General features: G+C 45.6%; 1 protein-coding gene across 5 annotated transcripts in view; it reads left to right on the forward strand.

Annotated features, from left to right (window-relative positions):
• LOC115083505 (gastrula zinc finger protein XlCGF26.1-like) overlaps positions 1-21,537 on the forward strand; it is a 30,090-nt gene extending 8,553 nt beyond the window's left edge. Inside the window, exons 1-3 of one of the 5 annotated variants that reach the window (XM_029587369.1) lie at positions 6,831-6,884; positions 15,577-17,488; positions 17,573-21,537. In XM_029587369.1, the coding sequence (XP_029443229.1) occupies positions 6,851-6,884; positions 15,577-17,488; positions 17,573-17,618 (1,992 nt within the window). In that variant the 5' untranslated portion in view covers positions 6,831-6,850 and the 3' untranslated portion in view covers positions 17,619-21,537. Of the gene's footprint in view, positions 1-6,830; positions 6,885-15,576 lie in introns of those variants that run through there. The other 4 variants (XM_029587364.1, XM_029587367.1, XM_029587365.1 and 1 more) reach the window with 4 other exon arrangements.
• Positions 21,538-25,187: the final 3,650 nt, after the last annotated feature.

Genomic DNA, 25,187 nt, shown 5'->3' on the forward strand with positions numbered 1-25,187 from the left:
GCGAATCAAGAACCTTTGCGCCTGCAGGGACCTCTGCCATCTTGACAGCAGGGATGTGAGACCGACAGACGACATTCTTCCACGCATTCCTCTGGCGCATCGCCCCTTCCTCCAAACGAAAAGGGTGGACCCCTTGGGCAGCAGTACAACAGCAAAGTCTGATAGTGCAGGATGAGATATCTAGGAAGGAATGTTCCAATTAATTGCTCCTGGAAGAACATCACTAAACAAATTGCAGATGAAAATTGTCCCATCAACACCAAAGAAATATCACCATCTAACCCTAAGAAACCTTGGTTTACTCCCGAACTTAAAGCTCTTAAACTCCAATTACCGGCCAAGGAAAAGAAATGGCATAAGAACCCCTCCCCGGCCCTTCAGGCTTCCTACAAACACACCTTCCACACCTACAGAACCTCCATTTTGAAAACAAAAAGAGATTACTACGCTCTGAAAATCCACAACTACCAATACGATGCCAAAGCCCTCTTTACTTATGTTTCATCCCTCACAAATTCAACACCTCCCCCTATCTCAGACACAGACGCCAAAAACAAGTGTATGGAATTAGCTAACTATTTCCATACCAAAATCACCAACATTATCTCGAAATTTCCCCCTACCTCCCCCCTCCCCCTTACCACCCAAAACCCATCCTGTAACACTCTCATCTCATTCGAACTCACCTCGGCCTCAGAGATAACCAGACTCCTAAAGAAAATGAAACCCTCCTCCCACCCAGAAGATTCCATCCCTACAAAATCACTCCTTGCTATCCCTGACGCCATAGCCAAACCTATCTCTGAAATTATTAACCGATCCCTCACCCTAGGTAAGGTCCCCGACGAAATGAAACAAGCCACCCTCAAACCCATCCTAAAGAAGCCTAATTTGGACCCTGCAGTCCCTGCCAACTACCGACCGATATCCAACCTTTCATTCATAGCAAAACTCATGGAAAGGGTAGTTAACGTTCAACTCATAGAACACCTTGATAGTCACAATTTGCTATTCCCTTCTCAATTCAGCTTTCGAAAATTCTTCAATATGGAAACCTTGTTAATCTCTCTTACCGATACAATCCTCAAAGGGTTAGACAAAGGCCAAACCTACATCCTGGCCTTGCTAGACATCTCTGCAACCTTTGATACCGTCAACCATAAACTCCTTATCAATCGCCTTTCAGATATCGGTATAGCGGGCTCAGCCCTGAATTGGTTGTCCTCTTTCTTAGACAACCGCTTCTACAAAGTCAAAATTGGCAATCATGAATCCAACTCAGTCAAGTTATCCCATGGTGTTTCCCAAGGCTCTTCCCTCTCCCCCACTCTTTTTAATATTTACTTACTACCTCTATGCCAACTTCTTGCAGATCTTGGACTTACACACTATGTATATGCAGACGATGTCCAGATACTTCTACCGGTCACTGATTCTGTAACAAATGCCCTTAAAGTCTGGGATAAATGCCTCTCCTCAATCAATAGCCTTCTCACCAACCTTAACCTTGCCCTTAACTCCTCAAAACTGAATTACTCTACATCTCTCCTGCCCGCCACCCTCTCACTTCCCCTCTTCCCCCTCACCCTTTCTCACAACATGTTAGAGACCTAGGGGTCACCCTGGATGACCCATGCATGCTATAAAAGATCTAAAGCTGGGAAAGTCCCCTGGTCTTGATGGCCTAACGGCCAAAGTATTGGTTCCATATATTGTAGCACAAGTACAGACTATGTTTAACCATCTACGGAAGGGGGGCGACCTAGCCCCTAATTCTAATTTGGCAGGGATTACAATATTATTAAAACCAGGAAGAGATCCAACGGTGTATAGGTCGTATAGACCAATATCTCTATTAAATTTAGATATCAAAATTCTCACAAATTCTAGCTTCTCGTATAAATAAATTTATTACGGCCCTTATACACCAGGACCAAGCAGGCTTTATGCCTGGAAGATTAGCAGGAGATAATATTTGTAAATTGATAGATATTATGTAATGGGCGAATAGGAATCACACAGAAGCTGTACTCCTTTCCATAGATACCGAGAAGGCCTATGATATGGTCCACTGGCCTTATCTTTTTGGGGTATTAAAGAAAATGGGATTTGGCCCTTCTTTTGCACATGGTTAGCAGGATTGTACAAGGATCCGACAGTAAAATAAATGGGGGATATTCTGACCACTTTGTAGAGGGTAGGGGTACGAGGCAGGGCTGCCCTCTATCTCCCTTATTATTTGCTATTTTTGTAGAACCATTGGCTATTGTTATTAGAAATAACAAGATGTGTCTGGCTTTGCGTTCTCTACCCAAGAATTTAAATTAGCCTTATTTGCTGATGATGATATGTTCTCTATTACTAATCTGCACGTCTCCCTACAGGCCATCGAGAGGGATATTCAGAACTTTAGTGCTGCCTCTGGGTTTAAGGTGAACTGGGAGAAATCGGAACTGCTCAATCTTACATGTAGTCCGCAGACAGTCCAGGCCTTGAAACAACATCATCCATTTTGATGGGCTTCCAGTAAATTGAAATATTTGGGTATATACCGGTACCTACCATCGCATCCAAAGGATCTCTTCCTCCTAAATTATGATCCCCTTCTTAAGCGAGCTTTCACAGATTTAGAGTGTTGGGGTAATCTTCCCATTTCATGGTTAGGTAGGGTAGCGACGATCAAAATGAATTTTTAGCCATGTCTATTATACTTATTCCAATCTCTCCCCGTATTATGAAACTTTGGCAGAAAAGTGTATTTAGCTTCTTCTGGAAGAAGAGACCCCCCTGGGTTAGTAGATATACCCTTTATCAAGCCAAACTCGATGGGGGCCTAGGTGTTCCGAACTTGTCATGGTATTACGTAGCAGCGCAGCTAAGACCAATGATTGTATGGCATGAGGAGAAGGATCCCAAACACTGGGCGATAATTGAACAATCCCAGCTGGGACAGATGCCATTATCTGCTCTGCCATGGCAACCTAGGAAAACCTGGCTACCTTGCCCGCTTATGTTACCCACTACTAGGCATACCTTAAATGTTTGGGAACGATGGAAGCTAAAATTGGTGGGAAAGAGAACCTACTACTTTTCTACTCAACTGTTTAATACGCGGCCTTTCCCCCCTCTCTCTCACCACATTCCTTTTCAAAATGGAAACAAAGGGGAATTATCCAGCTTGAGCATATTTGGGAGGACGAGGTTTTCCGCTCTTTCACTTCTGTGTGTCATTTGCATGATCTACCAGCCTCTTGAGTTTCTGGCGTACCAACAGATTTGTCACTACTGTGCAAATAAATGATTGAAAGAGAATCCGTGTCAGGGGAAAACCATGTTTGAAGGGTATTGTTTCTCTGTGTCCCCTCTTAAAGGTCTTATATCCAAGGTTTAGAAATTATTAAATGTCAGACTTGCTGATTCTCCAGCACATCTCAAAGGCCTGGAATAGTGACTTACCTGATGAACATTCCACTGATGACTGGTCTTTAATTTTTGTCACTATAAGTAAATTATCAATTTCAGCCTCGCTAATTGAAAATGGGTATAAGCAATTATACAAATAGTATACTCATGGGACTTGTTGGAGGGGTTGCCACCATATGTGGTGGTCAGGGGGCTGTATCACACCTTTATGGCAAGGGATAGAACGACTGTGTTCTCTTATTCTACACACCCCAGTTAAACTGACTATACATTTTGAATTACTACATAGCGAACTTGGTCATTAGACCTCTGCCATACATCCCTTTACGACACAATTCTGTCTGGCTGCTCGAATGGAGATAGCTAAAGCCTGGAAACAACCACAAAGCCCCTCTTTAAAAGCGGTCTTATTGAGGATGGACCATATTTGATGACGGCAATTAAACACCGGACATTAAAATTGTATCACCATACTTGGGATCCCTATCTGCAATGACGCTCTACATTAGACTCTGAGGACTTCCTTACACTTTGCGGATTCTGCTGTAGTGTATCCAGTGGTAACTGCTTTATAATAGATGTGTACTGTGTGTGGGGAGGAGAGGGAAGGGAGGTTGAAGTATGTTTAAGAGATAACAAGGAGTGTGGATGGTTGTTAATATTTTTGTTTTGAAGTATTGTTATGTACACCTCCAATAAAAATGTTTACACAAAATCTGTCATTTATTCCATCCAGGAACTTTACCTCTCTAGCATGTCCCAGTGTTAGATTTACCCAGTCAATATTGGGGTAATTGAAATCTCCTATTACTGCACTACCAGTTTGGTTAGCTTCCCTAATTTCTCTTAGTATTTCACTATCCGTCTCACCATCTTGGCCAGGTGGACGGTAGTATACCCCTATCACTATACTCTTTCCCCAACACACAAGGGATTTCTACCCATAAAGATTTGATTGTACATTTAGTCTCATGCAGGATATTTATCCTGTTGGACTCTATGCCATCCCAGACATAAAGAGCCACACCGCCACCCGGATGCTCCTCTGTCATTGCGATATAATTTGTACCCCGATATAGCACTGTTCCATTGGTTATCCTCCTTCCACCGTGTCTCTGAGATGCTAATTAAGTCTGTCATCATTCACTGCTAGACACTCTAATTCTCCCATCTTACCACTTTTACTTCTGGCAGTAGCATACAAATATTTCACCTGGAGTAGTGGTTACAAGTGGATCATTTAAGAAAGGGGGTTTCCCTAAGATCCCAGGACTGGCTAGTACGACAGACGTGAGCCTCCAGGGTTGGAGAGCTCACTGTCAAGGGCTGACAGCGCAAGAGCGCTGGAGTACAGAAGAGTCTCTCTGGAATATCAGTTGGCTGGAAGCCCGTGTGGTCTGGTTGGCAGGCTTGCAATTCGTTGACCGATTGCAGAGTTGAGCGATCCAGATAATGTCAGACAATGCAACAACAGTGGCTTACATCAGTCGGTAGGGAGGAACCAAGAGCCAGCAAGTGTCGCAGGAAATAGCCCAACTTGAGATGATCTCAGCTTCACAGATAGCAGAAAAAGACAATGTGAGAGCCGATTTTCTCAGCAGAAATTTGGATCCAGGAGAATGGGAATTGTCAAACAAGGCATTTCAGCTAGTAGTGGATTGCTGGGTCCTTACGTTTCTGGATCTGCTCGCAATGCAAAGGTTCCTTGCTTCTTCAGATGCAGGATAGATCAAAAGTCATATGACCTTCTATTAAATATGACTCCTGCTGCCAGCAATGAGGATGGGAGGGTATCGCCAAACTGTAGGAAGCCTATGCAGCTGGGGGGCTGCCTGCTTGCACTGGTACTGCCAGCAGTCTATGTCTCTCTTCATCTGCTATTCAATGCCACGTTGTGCTGCCAGGCTCCCAAAAATAGCTTTGCATGCCACTAATGGCATCTGTGCCTTAGGTTGCTGACCACTGATGTAGTGGGACTAGAAAAGGTACAGAGAAAGGCAACAATAATGATTACAGTGATGGAAGAGCTTCCTCATGAAGGAAGGATAAACGGGTTAGGGGTCTCCTGCACGGAGAGGAGATGACTGAGAGGGGAAATGAGAAATTGTATAAAATCATGAGGGGATCATTATTTACCCTTTCAAATAGTACAAGCAGCAGGAGACTTGCCTTAAAAAGATTTCTTTACATTAAAACAAATGGAAAGAAATCTTTTTCAGTCAATGCAGAATTTAACTCTGGAATTTGTTCCCTGAAGATGTGATTAATACCAGTGGCACAGGTGGATTTGAAGAAGGTTGGATGGGTTTGAGGATTGGCTTCTGGGGGTGAGCAACAGGGAAGGGATCTCCCCATTAGGATCTTCTGGTGTTGCCAGATTTGTAGGGGAATTAGCTCTGGGTGGTAAGAACGCCGGAATCTGCAATCAGACTTGCAAATGAAAGACCAGAAAGTCACCTACATAAGCTAATATTTTATTATAAGGATTAGAAATATACAAATTACAGCCCTAATCAGCTGCTGGCACGTGATTAGGCAGGAATATAGATATTTTACATTCAGTAGGGATCGTTAGAGATGGGATAGGTAACCAGAAAGCAAGGTTTGCTCCTTATTATTCTTGCAAGCAGTGCGTCAGGCCTTGCTGGCAGTTGGCCAGGCTGCTTCTCGTGGATCAGATGGACGGGGAGGTCAGGGGTCAGTCTGCACCCATGCTTGCTTTGTGATGATGGTGGTTCCTCCATAGTCTCACAGTCTTTTCTCCCTGGTTACAAGTGATGTATAGCCAGGTAGATGTGCGCTGGGTTATTTCTCTGAACTTTTCCTCTTGGCCTTGTTGGTTGGAGATGCTCTGCCATTGTTGCGTCTTCACAATGGTCTGAGTCTCCGGTTGCTGTTGGTTCAGTGAATAAGGAAAGGTCTTTGTGAGTCCTTGGAGGTCTGCACATCTTACACATCTTACAATTCCTCTTTCACTGTTCTCAGCTCTTCAGCAGTTTCCCAGCTTCCTTTTCCATGTTTGTCAGTTCTGTACTTAGCATGAGTTGTAACAAAAGTCCATCTCCAGCCAATAGATTTGGACCTGAATCTTATCCCTTGTATTACTTGTAAAATAATAATTGTCCCAGAACTACACAAAGCACAGCACCAGGTCTTCCAAGTGACATGGATCCGACACTGCCAGAGGCAGGAGGCTGAGCTCATTGGAAGATTGGTCTGACCCAGCATGGCCTCTCTTAGTTTCTTCAGATAAATATGAGAATAAATCCAGCTGAGATCTGATGCACGCTGAGCCCCTCCTCGTGTCCCTGAGTGTTTCTGGTTTGTGTTTCAGGTGCGGGTGACGTTTGAGGACATCGCTGTCTCTTTCTCCCAGGAGGAGTGGGAGTATTTAGATGAAGGGCAGAAGGAGCTTTACAGGGAGGTGATGAAGGAGAATTATGAGACCCTGCTCTCCCTGGGTAAGGATTGCGTTATCTGAATCTTTATCAGACACAGGGCCTGATTTACTGAGGGTCATTTGTGATTTTTATTTCCTGGCTTTCCTTCACTCCAGAAATTTCAGAACATAATCAGGAGCTGCCCAGCGCTCCCTCTGCTTTAGGATGGGAGCAGATGGGACCCTGAGACCTCCCTGTGTGTATTCCAGGCTCCCTCCCATTTATATCAGAGACAGCGCCTCCTCCCGTTCTCTAAGCAGGGCTACAAACATGGGCTCGTATGGTTTCTCTTCTCCCCCTAAAACCTTCCTGCTTTTTTATTGAATTTCCTCTGGGGAAGAGCAGCAAAGGCCTGAATGAAATAAAAGTGCAGAACATCCCGTGCACTTCCCTGATCTAATTCCCTAATTATTCAATCAGAGAAGCCGATGAGCTTGGAAGGGCCTGACCTACACTCGGTGAGCCCAAGCTTCCCCAGACCCTGTACTCAGCTGCCATTTCTCAGTCTTTAACTGTAGCAATGATTCCACTAATGTCCCCATCACAGATGTCAGAATAACTGAGCTGTGTGGAAAGAAAGCCCACAGCAGATCATACAAGAGACTAAATGCTCAGTAGAATCTTTATGGGTAGAAATCCCATGTGTGCTGGGTAAGAGTATAGTGATAGGAGTATACTACCATCCACCTGGACAAAATAGTCAGACAGATGATGAAATGCTAAGAGAAATCAGGGAAGCTAACCAATTTGGCAGTGCAATAATAATGGGAGATTTCTATTACCTGGAAAAAGATGTTGTAACAAGACTTTGACTAAATAGGTATTAAAGTTTAAACTCTATTATTCACATTTACATGTCACATTTGTAGCTTAGGGCCCTTTATAACATCCACGGTGCTGCAAGTTAGTACTTCATAACATCCACGGTGCTGCAAGTTAGTACTTGTGTTTTGCACTTTTGTGGATCATGTTTAATCATAGGTCCATTGGTCCATTAGATAAGCACAGAGTTATATGCATTCTAAGGCTTTAGTTATATGCATTGTGAAACTCAGATGTATTTTTTTCTTTTAAATAAAATTGAAGGGATTACTTCCCTATTTGTGCTCAGCTCAGCCGGAGTCAGGGGTCCGACGCACGCGTTTCGCTGTTCGCTGCTTCAGGGATGTTTCTAGCTGACTTGCATGGCTCGGCGCACTTCACCGTAGTGCTGCTACGGGTCCAAACTCCACTTTACAAATTCATGGAGGTCCCGATAGTTATTTCTAAAAGATGAGACACTTAAAAATTGTAAAGAACTTCATTGGCAAACTTTTACATAAACTCAGTCACCAAAATATTTATAAATGAACACATCACACTCAGTGGGAATAACGCCGGCACTTACCGGACCTGTCTTCACAGACAATTTCGGCATGTCAGCAACTGTGAGGCTAGAGAAACCTCTGTTTTGTAGATAGAATTCCTGATCTCACCTGAAGCAATGATTTTGTGATTTTATCGGGAAATCACAAGAAGTGATGCCACTCGATCTCCTTATTGAGGCCACCTGGGTTTGCTGAGTGCAGTAAAAAGATCCACTTTTGTTCACGTTGCCGCAACTGTAGAACTCTGTCGCCGCCCCTCCACTGTGGTTTTACTATCTCCAAGACTGTCCACTTAATATCCGTGAAATCATGATTATATTCCTTGAAGTGGGCAACCAAGGGTTCCTCAAGTCTGTCGTATTCAAGCAACACTTATGCTCAGTTAGCTGGGTTTTGATTTGGCGTTTAGTCATACCCACATACGTAAGTGGGCATGCACAGAAAGTGGCATAGATCCCTAAGGTGGAATGACACGTGAATTTACATGTTTGAAATTTACAATGAATTATCTCCACCAACAAATTTCATATTTAGACATTTTGATCTCCAAGAACGGTCAAGCCATTAACACAAGCATTTTTCGGAAACCTAATGACCGCAACATTTTGCTATGGTTTGATAGTTTTCATCCTGTCGTTTTCAAAACCAACTTGCCTGTGGGCCAATTTTTACGCTCTAACGCTCTGAGAGCGTGCAGATAGTCCCTAACTGCTATGGAGACGGAAAATACTGAAGAGCTGCACTTCCTGCAGGGGTATATGTACTAGGGGCTGACGTCAGATTGAAATCTGATCCGTCTCCAACTGCTATCAGGAGTACACTATACCCATTGGTCCTGAGTCCATCTGTCTACACTAAGGAAAACGAAATTATCAGGTAAGTATTTTCTCCATTCTACGTCCTCCTTCATCATAGGCCACCAATAGTAACGATGGAGCATGGCGAGTGTACAGCTCTGCCCAGGATGGCCGGCCAAGCGGGAGTTGTGCGCCCATTTTAATAGTTTCTTTCCCAGATTCTGAGCCACTGCAGTCTTCCCAAGAGGAACTCCATGTGTAGCCGCTAGGGCCACCTTCTCGAGGTTGATGATGTGACGAGGTTGTTGGGCACGTCTTCCGGAGAAAATGAACGTGAAAGGGCATCTGCTCAGACGTTTTTGTTTCCTGGACAGACTTAATTTATTTATTTATTTATTTATTTAACATTTTTTATATGCCGAAATTCATGTAGCAATGTTACATATCATTTCGGTTTACATTATAACGTTAAAAAACACGCATGAAAGAATGCGATTACATCGAACAGGTAGATGAAACTTGGATCAAGAAACTTGGGAAAAATAAAATAAAATAAGAAAACAATGAATACTAAACAGAAATGAAAATTAATACTGAAACTTGGCTAAGTGTCTTGGCGTCACAGAACTTGGTGTACATGTTTGGATAGATTGAAGGGAGATTATTGGTATGGATGATAAGTAAGTAAGTTAATCAAATAAGTAAGATTTGATTAACGTAAGTAAGAAATCAAATCTGTTGAAGAACAGTGACCATCTGGCCTGTCGATGGTTAAGCCGCTGGGTATGTCAAAGATACTCCAAGTTCTTGTGATCAATGTATACTAGAGTTTGATGTTGAGTGCGTTCCAGCCAGGGCGTCACTCTTTGAAAGCCAGTTTAATAGTGAGTAGTTCTTTGTCTCCAATTCCATCATTTTTTTCAGCAGGAGAAAAATATCTCTAGAAGAATGAGCAAGGATGGAGAACATTGGAGTCGCTGTACTGACTTAAGACTGCTCCCACGCTGACATCGGAGGTGTCAGCCTCAACGATGAATGGGTGAAGCGGGTCTGGATGGCAAAGACAGGGTTTCTTTTGGAAGGCATATTTGAGGGTCTGAAATGCTGCCACAGCCTCGGAAGACCATTTTGAAGGGTTAGCGCCTTTCTTGGTCATGGCCGTGAGTGGAACCATCAAGGTGGGATAATTTTTAATAAATGAATGGTACTGGTTTGTGAAGCCCAGGAAGCAGCATAGCACCTTCAAGCCCGTGGGTTGAGGCCAATCTTGAATGCTTTTCATCTTTTGGGGATCCATCTGAAAACCCTCCTTGGAAACGATATAACTCAGGAAAGGTACGGATTCCTGGTGGAATGCACACTTCTCAAGTTTCGCATACAGATGGTTCTCTCGTAACTTCCTCAGTACCGTTTTTACATCCTCTTGGTGCATCTGTAGATCTTGAGAGAATATCAGGATGTCATCAAGGTACACCACTATGCATTGATACAGGAGGTCATGCATGATATCATTCATCATATCTGGCTCCTCCAGGTTAAAGCACCTTCAAGCTTTAACCCGTTTTCACTATCGTATTCATTTATTATTATTACTTACCTTTATCTTCCTTCCAGCTTATTATAAGCTTCCAAGTTCTCGATTCCAGTTGATTGTAACTTTGACTTATTCATATCTATTGTTATCTATTGTTAACCGAATTGTTTCCTTCAGTTATACCCCCTGTTAAATGCAAACCGATCCGATATGGTTATTTACTATGAAGGTCGGTATAAAAAAACCTGTTAAATAAATAAATAAATAAATATTTTGAAACACCGCTGGTGCATTGCACAAGCCGAAGAGCATGACAAGATATTCGAAGTGTCCATCACGGGTGTTAAAGGCGGTTTTCCACTCGTTCCCGTGACGCATGCGAACCAGGTTGTAGGCCCCCTTGAGATCTAATTTGGAGAAGATCTTGGCCCCCTGAAGTCTGTCGAACAATTCCGATATCGGCGGTAGAGGATAACGATCCTTGATGGTAATTTCGTTGAGACCTCTGTAATCAATACAACTGCGAAGGGAGCTATCTTTTTTTCCAATGAAGAAAAATCCCGAGCCAGCCAGGGATTTAGAGGGTCTAATGAACCCCTTTTGTAGGTTTTCTTGTATACAGGCTGACATAGACTTAGTCTCTGCTGCTGAGAGGGGTATACCCTTCCCTTGGGAGACTCTGAGTTGGGCTTCAGATTGATTGCACAATCAAAAACTCTGTGAGGTGGTAACACGTCTGCCGCTTGTTTCGAGAACACATCCTGGAATGATGCATATTGAGGTGGTAGGCCAGGCAATGATGGTATAGTGGGCATACAGGGCACAGGAGAAACCTTTAAAAGACATCTGTCATGACAGCCAGGTCCCCATTGTGACAGTTCCAGTGTTGCCCAGTTAAACTGAGGCATGTGGTACTGAAGCCAGGGTAGTCCGAGCACCACTGGGGAGGATGGCCTTCTCAAGTACAAGGAAAGAGATGGTCTCTGAGTGTAGAGCCCCAGTGCGCAGGCATATGGGCTGTGTGGTAAGCGAGACCTCTCCTGGAAGTGGTTCTCCGTGTATAGAAGATAGCAGCAATGGCGTGGTCATGGGCGTAGTAGGAATTCGCAGATGTTCCACCAACGTTTTAAAATAAAATTCCTTCCAGCCCCTGAGTCCACGAGGGCAAGTGTCTGAATTTCAAGGCTTCCGCAAATGAGAGATAGGAAGTGATAATGGAGGAGTGGGTGTAGTTTAGACCTAGGAATAGACCTCCCACGGATTCTAGGTCTGCATGTTTCCCGGACAGATTGGACAAGTCTGGACAGCATGGCCTGAGTGCCCGCAGTACATACATAAACCCATGCTTTTGCGATAACATCTTTCCTTCGAGGTTAAATGGCTGTGGCCTAGTTGCATAGGCTCATCCTCTTCATTGGGTGAGGACTCGGGGATAGGTGCTATGTGCAAGGGCTTAGGACGGTTACCTCCCGAGACGTGCTTCTTAGGACTCTTAGCCTCCTGAGTCCGATCTCGAATGCGGCGGTCAATTCTTCTGGCCAATTCTATGAGAGACTCTAGGGTGTCAGGCAAATCACGAGCCACCAATTCATCCTTCAATCGAGGGTTGAGACCCTCCAAGAAAATAGCACGCAAACATCCCAAGTCCCCATGGAGTTCGGATGCTAAAGTTTTAAGTTCAATCACATAGTCCGGTAAAGGCTTGTTCCCTTGCTGGAGGTGCAGCAGGATGGACCCTGCAATGGTCAGACGAGCTGGGTCATCAAATACTGACTTGAAGAGGGCTAGGAAGCCGGTCAAGTCATTCAAAATAGGGTCACCGGTTCCCAGAGTAGTGAAGCCCAGGCCAGGGCTCTTCCATCAAGTAACGATAGGATGTAAGTGGTCTTGGCTATAGCTGTGGGGAAGTAGTTAGTTTGCAAGACAAAATGCATACTACATTGGTTAATGAAACCACACCCATCCATGCATCCCCAGAAAAGCGTGTAGGAGCAGATAAGGGTATCGTAGTCTTGACAGTAACCACTGGAGGTGAAGAGTCTTTATCTGGAACCGTCGGGGTATTCAGTTGGGCATTCAACTGGTTGAAGGTGATGGCCAGGGTTTCTAGAGACTTCTGTTGCTCGGTGATCCGTTGGGCTGGGCCAGGGATGGCCTGTAGGGCTGAGAGCTGAGCTGGGTCCATGGAGTTAGCAATCTGTTGTGTTTGTGGCATGGTTGTGGACCCCTGGTTGCTGTGGCGATGACTCCTCCCACAGGGAGGGGCCCCATGGGGAACCACAGCAATAGGCTGACTCTACAGTAAGCAACACAAGGACGAAGGAAACTTTATTGTACAGCAATGAGCGATATCCGAGAAGCGGACAGCTCTCCTCAGCCACAGAGTAGTCTCTGATGGAGATGTTCAGTCTTGGCACTGGTGATATAAGTGCAGCGTAAATCTCGCCTGATGCTGGGAAGCGAAGGGTCCGGTTGTGGTCCGCAGAGCGGGGTAGGCAGAGAATCCAGTCCCAGAGGTTGTAGACAGCAGTGATAGATCCGGTAGTGGTACGCAGGATGGAGTACGCCGAGAATCTGGTCGGTGGTGAGACAAGGTAGAGAGACTGAAGAATGAGGTACTGACAAGGCTGGTAATGCTTCCGAGTAATGAAGGTAGCGAGGCAGGCCGAACGCCGGTGCCGAGGTCCTTAAAGAGCAGGTAGCCCGGAAGTAGTCAGGGATAGACAAGGCCCTCGAGGAGCGAGTACCTAGGCGTCCTTCTAAGCAGGGTACCTGGAGATAAATAGAAGAAAGCAAGACCCCCAAGGAGCGGGTACCCAGAGCATCCTGGAATCAGCGAGGGTCTCAGAAGCGGTCGAAATTAGCTGGACCGGAATCCTTGCTAAATTGTAGCAGTGTTGGAGATCGGAGGCTAAGTACCCGGAGGTAGTGATGTCATGTGGTGGGGACGCCTCCGTGCTTCCCGCCATGACGATTTCATAAGGAAGGGCGACGCGAGCGAACGTGCCCTAGGAGGCCTCAGAGAACATGGCGAATGCAATCTCCCTTGCCAGTCCGGGGATGCCGGAGAGGTCGTCAAAGTGAAGCGGAGGCAGCCATCTTTCCCAGAGGAGAGAGAGAAAAAAGAGGTAAGACAGAGAGGGCACAGCCGCCTGCAACCGGGCGCAACACTTTCTGAGCTCAGTGTTTCCTGTTGGCCGAGTACTGCCATGGTTATCTGTTATTAATCAAGTTTCTGTTAGTCTGTCCACGCCTGGCTTTTGCAGAGAATACTGGCGGGCTGATGTCAGTGCAGGGTATATATATACCGTGACGTCGGCTGTGCTCTGTCTCCATCTCCTGGTAGAGGTGCATAACCCACTGGTTCTGAATTCATCTGACTGTACTAAAGAAAAGGAAATGATCAGCTAAGTAGTAATTTCTCAATCCAGTGCATTGATGGACCCGAGGCAGCATGGATTCACCAGGGGAAGGTCCTCTCAGACAAATCGGATGTATTTTTTTGAATGGATGACTAGAGAATTAGATCAAGGAAGAGTACGCCCTGTAAATGACTTGGAGTTTGGAGATGTAGCAGTCCTGGAAGTTGTGGATGAGAAATGCTGAGGGAGTGTGGAGGTGAAGCAGGGACAGAAAGCATAGAGAGGGGAGGCTGCAGAACCAGGGGTTACGGGATGAGGGGGACTTAGGAGATAATTCTTTACAGGGAGGGTAGTGAATGCACGGGACGGCCTCCCTGTGGAGACAAAACTGGTATCTGAAGTAAAGAAAGCCTGGGGTAAATACAGGGGATGGCAGGGTCTAAATGTGGTGGTGCTGGGGATGTTGAGTTGCAGCATTGGAGGAAGGTGGCGGTGCTGGGTGTAGAGAGGCAGCAGTAGAAGAAGGCATGGAAGAGAGGTGGTGATAGTGGGGAAGGGCAGCAGCAGTGCTGGGGGCATAGAAGGGGGGAGTGGTGGAAGGTAGGCAGGAGGCGCTGGTAGAGGGATTGGTCCTGCTTAACATCAGCCGAGGGGTGATTTTGACACTGTGCACAACTGATGTGTGCATACGTAAAATAAAACATCTTGGTGCTAACTGTGATTGCTCAGTATAAGTTCTGCCACCCATTATTTTGCTGCTAAGTGCTGTTTTAAGACATGGACCGTCTGCATGCACCATTTCAGGTAGAGGACCCCCGGCACCGACCTGGACCGCTTGGCCCATTGGAGCAGACCTTGGGGGTGAGGGAGCAGCTTTGGTCCGGCCTGCAGCTGGTGCTGCTCTGGATCTAGGCATCAGGTCTGAAGAAACGGACGCTCATATTCATGCCCATTGCATTTATTTACGCAGCCTCTCATTTAAATGCTGCATTAGGCTCCCAGAGGCAGTGACTACTTACCTTTTACTGCCTCGGTCTATACATGGGAGCCTCCTATTTTAAGTGATTCTGGGGATTAATTAGAGGATTGATTTTTACCATCACGTTGCTGTTGGTCTCCTCTTTTAAGACTTTACTCAGATGGGCCTGGGTTAGTGGCAAGTTCTGCAGAACCGCTGGACCTGGGTTTGATTCTCATCTCAGCACCGCTGCTCCCCAGCTTCACTGCAGAGGTGGCGTTCAGAGATCCTGGGAAAAGGAGCCCCAGTCATCCTGAAATGGTGACCCGTAGTGCTTAGAGAAAGGGTCCTCATCAGCTGGAGGTGGCCATGGGGTGTAGGCCGGAGCCAAGGACGATCAATGCACTGCCTGGGCTGAGTTGGGAACCAGCAGAGCCGGCAATGAAGGCTCGTGGCAACTTTTATCCCAATGGTGGCCGGTTCTGATTAAGCTGAAAGTCTAAATGAGGAGAGGGAAGCGGCCGACCCACAACATCACACTTCCACATGACTTGACAGAATCTTTTCATCAATCCACCTGCAATTCTCTAAACATCAGAGATCCCCATGTGCTTAATGTGTGACCCCTGATCCCTGGTTACTGGACACTTTCCTTACTCGTTAATACACAATTAATGCTTTCTCTTTATATCCAGCAGATGGAGAAGTCAAACAGGAAGGGGAGAAGAAGGAGAATCGAGAAGAACGTCCTAAAAAACTGGAACAGATCCCAAAAGAATCAGGAACTGGCTGTGAGACTGTTTCCCAGGGGACTAAGAAGAGAAAAATTAGAAAACAAAATCAGGAATCAGAGGAGAAGCAGAGCGACGCTGCAGGAGCCTCGCCAGATGCAGTCACTGAGTGTGAGGGAAGGGACAGGGAGCTCACAGACATCCCTGAGCACCAGAAACAGCCAAGAGCAGAGAGACCCTTCCAAAGTAATAGTGATCACATCACTTCTGACCACCACCAGAGAAAAGGGAAAGAGAAGAAACCCTTAGTGTTTGTAACCCGTGGGAAAAAGTCAGGAAGAAAACCAGTTTTTAGTGGAGCGACACCATTTAAAGGTATTGAGTGTAGTAAAACCTTCACAGGGAAGACAAACTTCATAAGACATCAGAAAATCCATACAGCGGAGAGACAATTTAAACGCACTGAGTGTAGTAAAACCTTCAATAAGAAGTCAAACCTTATACAACACCAGAGAATCCACACTGGGGAGAGACCATTTACATGCTCTGAGTGTAGTAAAGCCTTCAATTGTAAGTCAAGCCTTATAAATCACCAGAGAATCCACACAGGAGAGAGACCATTTACATGCTCTGAGTGTAGTAAAGCCTTCAATTGTAAGTCAAGCCTTATAAATCACCAGAGAATCCACACAGGAGAGAGACCATTTACATGCTCTGAGTGTAGTGAAACCTTCAAGAAGAAGTCAAACCTTATAAAACACCAGAAAATCCACAGTGGAGAGAGACCATTTAAATGCACTGAGTGTAGTAAAGCCTTCATATGGAAGTCAGTTCTCATAAAACATCAGAAAATCCACAGTGGAGAGAGAGAGTTTCAATGCACTGAGTGTAGTAAAGCCTTCATATGGAAGTCAGTTCTCATAAAACATCAGAAAATCCACACAGGAGAGAGACCATTTAAATGCACTGAGTGTAGTAAAACCTTCAATAGGAAGTCAAACCTTATACAACACCAGAAAATCCACACTGGGGAGAGACCATTTAAATGTACGGAGTGTAGCAAAGCCTTCATGGGGCAGTCAGATCTCATAAGACACAAGAAAATCCACACAGGAGAGAGGCAATTTAAATGTACTGAGTGTAGTAAAAGTTTTGATCGGATGTCAGCGCTCATAACCCACCAGAACATCCACACTGGAGAGAGAGTATTTCAATGCACTGAATGTAGTAAAGCCTTCATTTGGAAGTCAGGTTTCATAAGACACCAGAAAATCCACACTGGGGAGAGACCTTTTAAATGCACTGAGTGTAGTAAAACCTTCATGTGGAAGCATTGTTTCATAAACCACCAGAAAATCCACACTGGGGAGAGACCTTTTAAATGCACTGAATGCAGTAAAAGCTTTAAGGAGATGTCTAAGCTCAGAAGCCACCAGAACATCCACACTGGAGAGAGAGTATTTCAATGCACTGAGTGTAGTAAAGCCTTCATATGGAAGTCAGAACTCATAAAACATCAGAAAATCCACACTGGGGAGAGACCATTTAAATGCACTGAGTGTAGTAAAACCTTCATGTGGAGGAAAAGCCTCATAGTCCATCAGAAAAGCCATACAGGAGAGAGACCATTTAAATGCACTGAGTGTAGTAAAACCTTCACATGGAAGATAAGCGTCAGAAAACATCAGAGAATCCACACAGGAGAGAGACCATTTAAATGTACTGAGTGTAGTGAAACCTTCATGTGGAGGAAAAGCCTCATAGTCCATCAGAAAAGCCATACAGGAGAGAGACCATTTAAATGTACTGAGTGTAGCGAAGCCTTCATGTGGCAGTCAGATCTCATAAGACACAAGAAAATCCACACAGGAGAGAGGCCATTTAAATGTACTGAGTGTAGCGAAGCCTTCATGTGGCAGTCAGATCTCATAAGACACAAGAAAATCCACACAGGAGAGAGGCCATTTAAATGTACTGGGTGGGGGGGAAGTGACGTCACTCCCTGAGCTGGCTGCTTAAGTGGAGAGCTCCTGAGCCCCGATCTCAAAAATATAGCTTCTTGGCGCAGGATTGCATATTAAAACCGGCTTGCCACGCAGTTTAAAGAGCAGAGGATACCAGGATGGCGCAGGGAAGGAAAGGGACTGATTTAAAATGTTTCTCCTACGACCCGCTAAAACCGCGGCCTGCTAGCATTGCCTCGGAGGAGGAGGAAGCCCTAGAAAATGGCGGCGATGAGTCGTGGGACACTGCAGGAACGGAGCTTCAGCAGGCTGAAGCACAAGCAGCACAGCTTCCCCCCATCGAGGGGTGATTTTCAAACGTGGGTGGGAGACATGAAGGAAGCGATGTCCTCACTACGGGGCGAAATTAAAGATATCATTAGAGAACTTCGCCAGGACCACGAGGTACTCGGCGGCCGGGTGGGAGAAGCAGAGCAGCGGATTGGGGAAATGGAGGACCGGCAGGAAGCATTGCAGAAAGAAGTTCAACTTCTGCAGGCCTCTAACTGTGAGCTGCGATCCTGGGTGGATGACCTAGAGAACAGGTCACGCCGGGGTAATTTAAGATTTAGGGGGGTTACCGGAGGAGCTGGCCTATACAGATTGCGCAGTTGTGATAAAAGACATCTGTGAACTGCTATTATACGACAATAACCCCCCAGAAGGGTGTAAAGAAATCATTTTTGATAGAGCTCACCGAGCATTAGCGAAACCCAGGGGAAATATACCCCGGGATATTATTGTGTGCTTCCACTCATACCAGACAAAAGAAAAAGTGCTCTCCTGCGCCAGACAGAGAAAAGACATTCAACGGCAAGGCTCTCTGTGGAAGTCTTCCAGGATTTGTCTGCCCACACCATCAGAAAACGCAGGAGATAGTAGCCACGCTGTGCAATAGGGAGGTCAAATATAAATGGCTGTTCCCTTTTGGTTTAGCCTTTACTGTGAAGGGCACGGCGGTGCGGGTACAGACGGTGGAGGAAGCGAAGAAAGTCTAGAGAAATGCGGGATGGCCTGTCATGGCAACTGCGAGGGAATCATCACCTGAGGGGCGAGACGAGCGGGACACCTTCAACCGGTGGCAAAGGGTCCAATCTGGTGGCAAGCAGCTGCGGCGTAATTCGGGAGGGATCAACGTCCTCTTCGAACCCGCCACGCTGATATCAGCCTCCCAGCTTCTGTTATCACTGGAAGATTCTGATTCCCAAGCTATAGGGTTCTGTGGCTGAAGCCCAGGAGGGCACAACTTTCTTGTTCCATTTGTTTTGTTTTTTTTGTTGATCAGGAACTATGCCCTGGATGAGTAACACAATTCTGGTCAAGCGGATGGTGACTCTTTTTGTTCCTTTTCCTTTTAACATTCTTGCAATTTTCTAAATCCTGCGTTGAAGTTGTTGCTGTTATGCAGTTTAAAATGGTTGGTGAGAGATCGGGCGGGGGTCCCTGAAAGGGCCTCTGTGCAGTCATTCCCACTTTACATGAGGGGGGGGAGGGAGTTTATGGGCCTTTTACTTGGTAATAGGGGAGAGGGGAGCTGAGTTGTGAGTGGCAGGGGAGAACGGGATAATATAGATCGAGCTGCCTGGATCAGACAGAGAGTTGATAAAGGATGTTAATGGCTAGTCATATTAGACTTCTCTCATGGAATGGTAAGGGGTTGCAAACCTATCAGAAGCGTAAACGCCTGTTGCAAGATGCAATCCGAGCTAAAACAGATATTTTATTATGCCAGGAGGCCCAGCTCAGAAAGCGCCACGAGAAACTTATGCTATCTCACGACTTTCCAGTGCAGTATTATGCCGCCGCTACAGTGAGAGGAAAATATAAAGGGGTTGGTGTCCTTTTTTCCAAACATTTGACAGTTGATGTGCAAACTGTGATAAGGGATCAGGAGGGCCGGTACCTGCTCCTGAAATTCAAGATAGGCCACCGGCTGTATACATTGGTCAATATATAATGCAGCAGATACGGGCCAAGGCTCTTTCTTCACCCAGGTAGCGGCCGTTTTGAGGCAATGGGCTGATGGTTTAGTTTTGATTGGAGGTGATTTTAATCTGCCTTGTTACCCTTATTTAGACACCAGCACGGGAAGCTCGGCATACTCAAAAGCACATAGACGTTGCCTGAAGGCATTAATGAAGGAATGGGACTTGGTAGATATATGGCGACATAGTCACACCACTGAGAGGGATTATACTGTTTTCTCTGCTACACATCAGTCTTATTCAAGAATTGATATGTTTCTTATTGACAGAGGTTTGGTCAATCATGTCAATGAAGCCAGCATTGAGACCCGCACGAGGTCAGATCATGCAGCGATCGGGCGTACTTTGCGAGGGCTAGGGGATGTGGGTGGAGATAAGTTTTGGAAACTTAATGAAAGCCTCCTGGATGATGAACCAGATTCTTAAGATTGCTGATGAATCAGGTAGGCAGTTGACTGCAAATATGGACATCAGAAAGCGATTTACTGAATTCTACAGGCAGTTGTATTCTAAGAGACAAGATATTACACAGCTAGATATCCAGGCGTACCTCTCGGATATAAATCTTCCCATGTTGGATGAGGCGCGCAGGGATATGGTCAATAAGGACATCACTAAATTTGAGGTGGGGAAGGCGATCCAGGATCTGAAAGTGGGGAAATCTCCGGGAGTTGATGGGTTCTCGGCAGGATTCTATAGAAAGCTAAAAGATGTCATTATCAGGCTGAGCTTTGCGCATAGATTGAGCGGCCTTGTCGGAGATGCGGGAAGCAGAGACTTATGTATCTTATAGGGTGGGTGGCAGGTGGTCCCATGCTCTTTGCCTTTTTCTGTTCTTTCTTTCTTTTTATTCTTTTTCCCCGAGGGGTAAAAGGTCCTATAGTACAGTTCAGTATTTTGCATTTGAGAGAGGTAGGGGGGAGGGAGGGTGGGGGTAATGGGGGGAATAGGGGTCAATGTTTGCTTAGGTTTGGTTCTTTAGCTGTGTACGATACTCTGTAAACGTGTTTCAGTTTAATCACCATGTTAAAACAAAGGAGACGGCAGTTAGTGATGGTATATACCATTTTTTGTTTTCTGTTATTGTACTGCTTCGGCAACCTTTTAAACTTTAAATAAAAAAAAATAAAAAATAAAAAAATAAATGTACTGGGTGTAGTAAAAGTTTTAATCAGATGTCAGCGTTCATAACCCACCAGAACGTCCACACTGGAGAGAGTATTTCAATGCACTGAGTGTAGTAAAGCCTTCATATGAAAGTCAGATCTCATAAAACATCAGAAAATCCACACTGGGGAGAGACCATTAAAATGTACTGAGTGTAGTAAAACCTTCATATGGAAGTCAAACCTTATAAAACACCAGAGAATCCACACAGGAGAGAGGCCATTTAAATGCACTGAGTGTAGGAAAACCTTCATGTGGCAGTTACGTCTCAAGACACCAGAGAATCCACACTGTGGAGAGACATTTAAATGTACTGAGTGTAGTAAAACCTTCATGTGGCAGTCAGATCTCATAAAATACCAGAAAATCCACACAGGAGAGAGGCCGTTTAAATGCACTGAGTGTAGTAGAAGCTTTAATCGGATGTCAACGCTCATAATCCACCAGAAAATCCACACACAGCAGAGAGACCATTTAAATGCACTGACTGTACTAAAACCTTCAATTGGAAGTCAAACCTTATAAAACACCAGAAAATCCACACAGGAGAGAGGCCATTTAAATGCACTGGGGGTAGTAAAAGTTTAAATCGGATGTCAACGCTCAGAAGCCACCAGAAAATCCACACTGGGGAGAGAGTATTTCAATGCCCTGAGTGTAGTAAAACCTTCATGTGGAAGACAAACTTCATAAACCATTGGAAAACCCACACACAAGAAGGCCTTTTTTCATGCAGTGAGTGTAGTAAAACCTTAATTTGGAAGGCAAACCTCATAACCCACCAGAGAATCCACACTGGGGAGAGACCATTTAAATGTACTGAGTGTAGTAAAACCTTCATGTGGAAGACAAGCCTCATACTCCATCAGAAAATCCACACAGGAGAGAAACCATTTGTGTGTCAATGAGAGAGAGAGAGCATGTTTGTAAGCATGTGAATGAGAGTCTGTGTGTGAGAGAAAAAGACAGCATCTATGTGTGTGATTGAAAGCCTGTGTGTGTAAGCGTGAAAAGATAGACAGCATGTGTGTAAATGTGTAATTAAGAGCCTACATAAGTGAAAGAGAAAAAGCATGTGTATATGTGAGTGACTGAGAGCATGTGTGTATAGGTGTGTAATTGAGAGCCAGTGTGAGAGAGAGCGCTGGTATGTGACTGAGAGGAGAAAGTTCCAAGCAAACCACCCCACCTCCTGCTAATTCAGAACAATCTCAGGACACCTGGATATCAAACGTTTCCAGGTATGCAGAGCAAAAACATTTTTGTATCCTTATTTTTCATTGCAGGGTCTTTGTGTCTGCTATTTTGAAATATTTTATTGGTATCTAGAAATTTTTTATATGAGTTTTTAATTATTGGATATTCCACTCATCAGCTGTTTTGAAATAGTCTGTTCTTTTTGTTAGTATGGTTTTACTGCTGATGATTTTATATTTCTTGATTTGTTTTATAAGGATGGGTGATGTTTCTTTTTTCCTTTATTACACTGCATACAGAGACTCTGGCTTGTTGCGGCTTCCAGTTCAGTTTTTTCTGCATGCTTCTAGTTATGGGTTTTGGTCTCTTTATTCTTTGTCAGGTGAGGGTCTGCACATGTGATTCAGGTGAGGTTTTCTGCTGGCGTGTAGCTTCTGTGTAGGGCTCTGTAGCAGCCTGACTTGGTCCGTTTTCCTAATAGGAGATGTATTGGTGTCTTAAGGCCTGATGTAATATTTTCAGTGTTACCTTTTCTTAGGTAAGGTGGTTACTGTTTAAGTGCTGGAAATTGGTGCTGTTTTGGTGTGGGATGTTTACTATTTATGCAATTTCTGTTCAGACAGAATACGTATCTTTTCCTTGTGTCATTTTAAACAATAAAAATAATTACCGGACCTTTACTTTTTATTTCCGCTGTGAATTGTAATGAGCAGTGTGTCACACATGTGAGCGTGGCCTGTCCGGTGTGTCATGATGGGAAAAAGGTTGAGAACCACTGCTCCAGCCTACCCCAGTCCCAGGCCGCTCCAAGGGTCTCACACACATTTAAGAAGAATCGGAGAAAATTCTTTTTCACTCAACGCACAGTTAAGCTCTAGAATTTGTTCTCAGAGGATGTGGTTAGTGCAATTAGTGTAGCTGGGTTTAAAAAAGGTTCGGATAAGTTCTATTAATCAAGTTGACATAGGGAATGGCCTCTGCTATTACAGGCATCAGTAGCATGGGATCTTCTTAGTGTTTGGGTACTTGCCAGGTTCTTGTGGCCTGGTTTGGCCTCTGTTGGAAACAGGATGCTGGGCTTGGTGGACCCTTGGTCTGACCCAGTATGGCAATTTCTTTATTTCTTTATTATTTATGAGTTTAACAATATATAAACAAGATCATTCTTGATAGCAATCCAATATTGGTATTACACAAGATTTTAAATCATATAATAAAAGCTAACAAACCAAAGACACAATACTACACAAGTTCTCAATTTGAAGGAGATTCAATGGCACTACTCACAAAATATGTACCAAAAGCAAATAACAGGTAAGCATTAGCCTTATTACATTATTAGGAACAAGCTTACGGATGAATATTACTAAGGATTATCAGACGGAGTGACCCACATACTTTTCCTAGTGTATAGCCAGTTGGACTCAGGACCGATGGGTATAGTGTACTCCTGATAGCAGATGGGAGATTGAATCAGATTTCAAAACTGACGTCAGCCTACATATACCCGTGCAGGAAGCTTAGCTCTTCAGTATTTCTCTGTCTCCTAAAGCAGATAGGGACACGACTCACACCAGAGTAGTGTTAGAAATTGTAAACCGAAGAAGAAAGAAAACTTACCTCTGCAGACGAGCCCCGCTCTCCTGCGGTGATACCTAAGGGTCCCTCCCCCACTCGAGAATTCCTGAGGTGATTTCCGAGGTCCCTCAGAGGCAGGCCTCTGTCTGGTAGCCGGCTCCCGGCGTGGACTTAGCCCCCAGGGTGGCTTAGAGGCAGCAGGTGTTGAATCGAGTGCGGCGGTGAAGTTAATTCCCTCTCCCCCCACAGCCGGAGACCGCCCGGCACGAGACCGGGAAACACTGCGAGCAGGTAAGGTAGAAACCTCTTCTAAGTCTCCGGTCTCTGAGGCTCGAATTGCGGCACAGATCGTCCATTCCAGCGTCTGTAAAATCGGGTTGAGCAGCCCCGTCTGGGTGCGAGGGTCCACACACCTGGAGACCCTCCGGGGGGTCACCATCTTGTCCGCGTGGTCGTCGGCGCCATTTCCCCCCATCAACTCAGCCGTGCGCACAACCGGCTTGTATGCACAGCCGCGCGCATATCTGTGCCGTGCGCACAGCAACGCGCATAACGGTGCCGGGCGCATAGCGGCCTGCACAAATAGAACGTGCGCACAGCGGCGCGCATATCTCAGCCAGACGCACAAAAGAGCAGCCTGTGCGCACATCCTGTGTATATCGTATGCAGATCGTCGGCGCACCCGTAGAGCACAACTAAGCCTCCCGGCGCGCATACCAACTCGCAAAAATCATGGCATCACTGACCAAGAAGGTCAAAGGACAGGCCCTCTGCCCAGCCTGCCACCTAAGAGCTGCGCAACCTGAAGTGGCCTCCGCCCTATGCCAGCAGTGCGAAGAGGCTCGGGGGAACCTAAACAGGGCCCCCCACAGCCAGTGTAAGGATCCGGATCCACTAATGATAGTACCCCGGACCTCTGTATCTCCGACTCGGGGTCTACACAGGAAGGCATCTCGGGGGCCTCCACCATAAACCCGCCTGGATTCAATATGGACCCAGGGACCTTTTCCTGGGTGGAATTATTCAAAGGGCTACAAACGTTTGTCCAGGCGCAATCGGTACCGCCTACGACACAGTCCCAGTCTCCACCAGAAGCACAAGATCTTCCAAGCATCTCTCGGACCTCTCAAGACGTGCCCCACTTAAGCAAGAGCCCCCCCTACAGGGGATACAGACACCTCGGGGGACGAGACGGACTCCCTGGAGGAAGGGGAAATCCCTCCCGGGATGGAACCATACCTAACCATGCTGCAATTCTTCTCCAAAGACGAGTTACCAGCTCTTGTGTCCCTAACCCTGAGGACGCTGGCCATTCCAGACACGGGTAACACAGTGGAGCCAAAGACTAACCCCGTTCTGGCGTCCCTCCTTCAAGCCTCATGCTATTTCCCAATGTTGCAGGCCATACAACAACTGATTGACCTGGAATGGAATGCTCCGGAGGCCAGCTTCAAAGGAGATCGGGCCCTAGAAGCCCTATACCTCCTGGAACCCACGGTCAAGGAACTCCTATGTTACCCTAAAGTGGACGCCATGGTCTGCGCAATTTCAAAGCACACGACCATCCCAGTCGAAGGAGGAGTGGCACTCAAGGATGCCCAGGACAGATGTCAGGAAGCCATCCTCAAACAGTCCTTTGATGTAG

The sequence above is a fragment of the Rhinatrema bivittatum genome, chromosome 2, assembly GCF_901001135.1.
Source record: "Rhinatrema bivittatum chromosome 2, aRhiBiv1.1, whole genome shotgun sequence".
Taxonomy (NCBI): Eukaryota; Metazoa; Chordata; class Amphibia; order Gymnophiona; family Rhinatrematidae; genus Rhinatrema; species Rhinatrema bivittatum.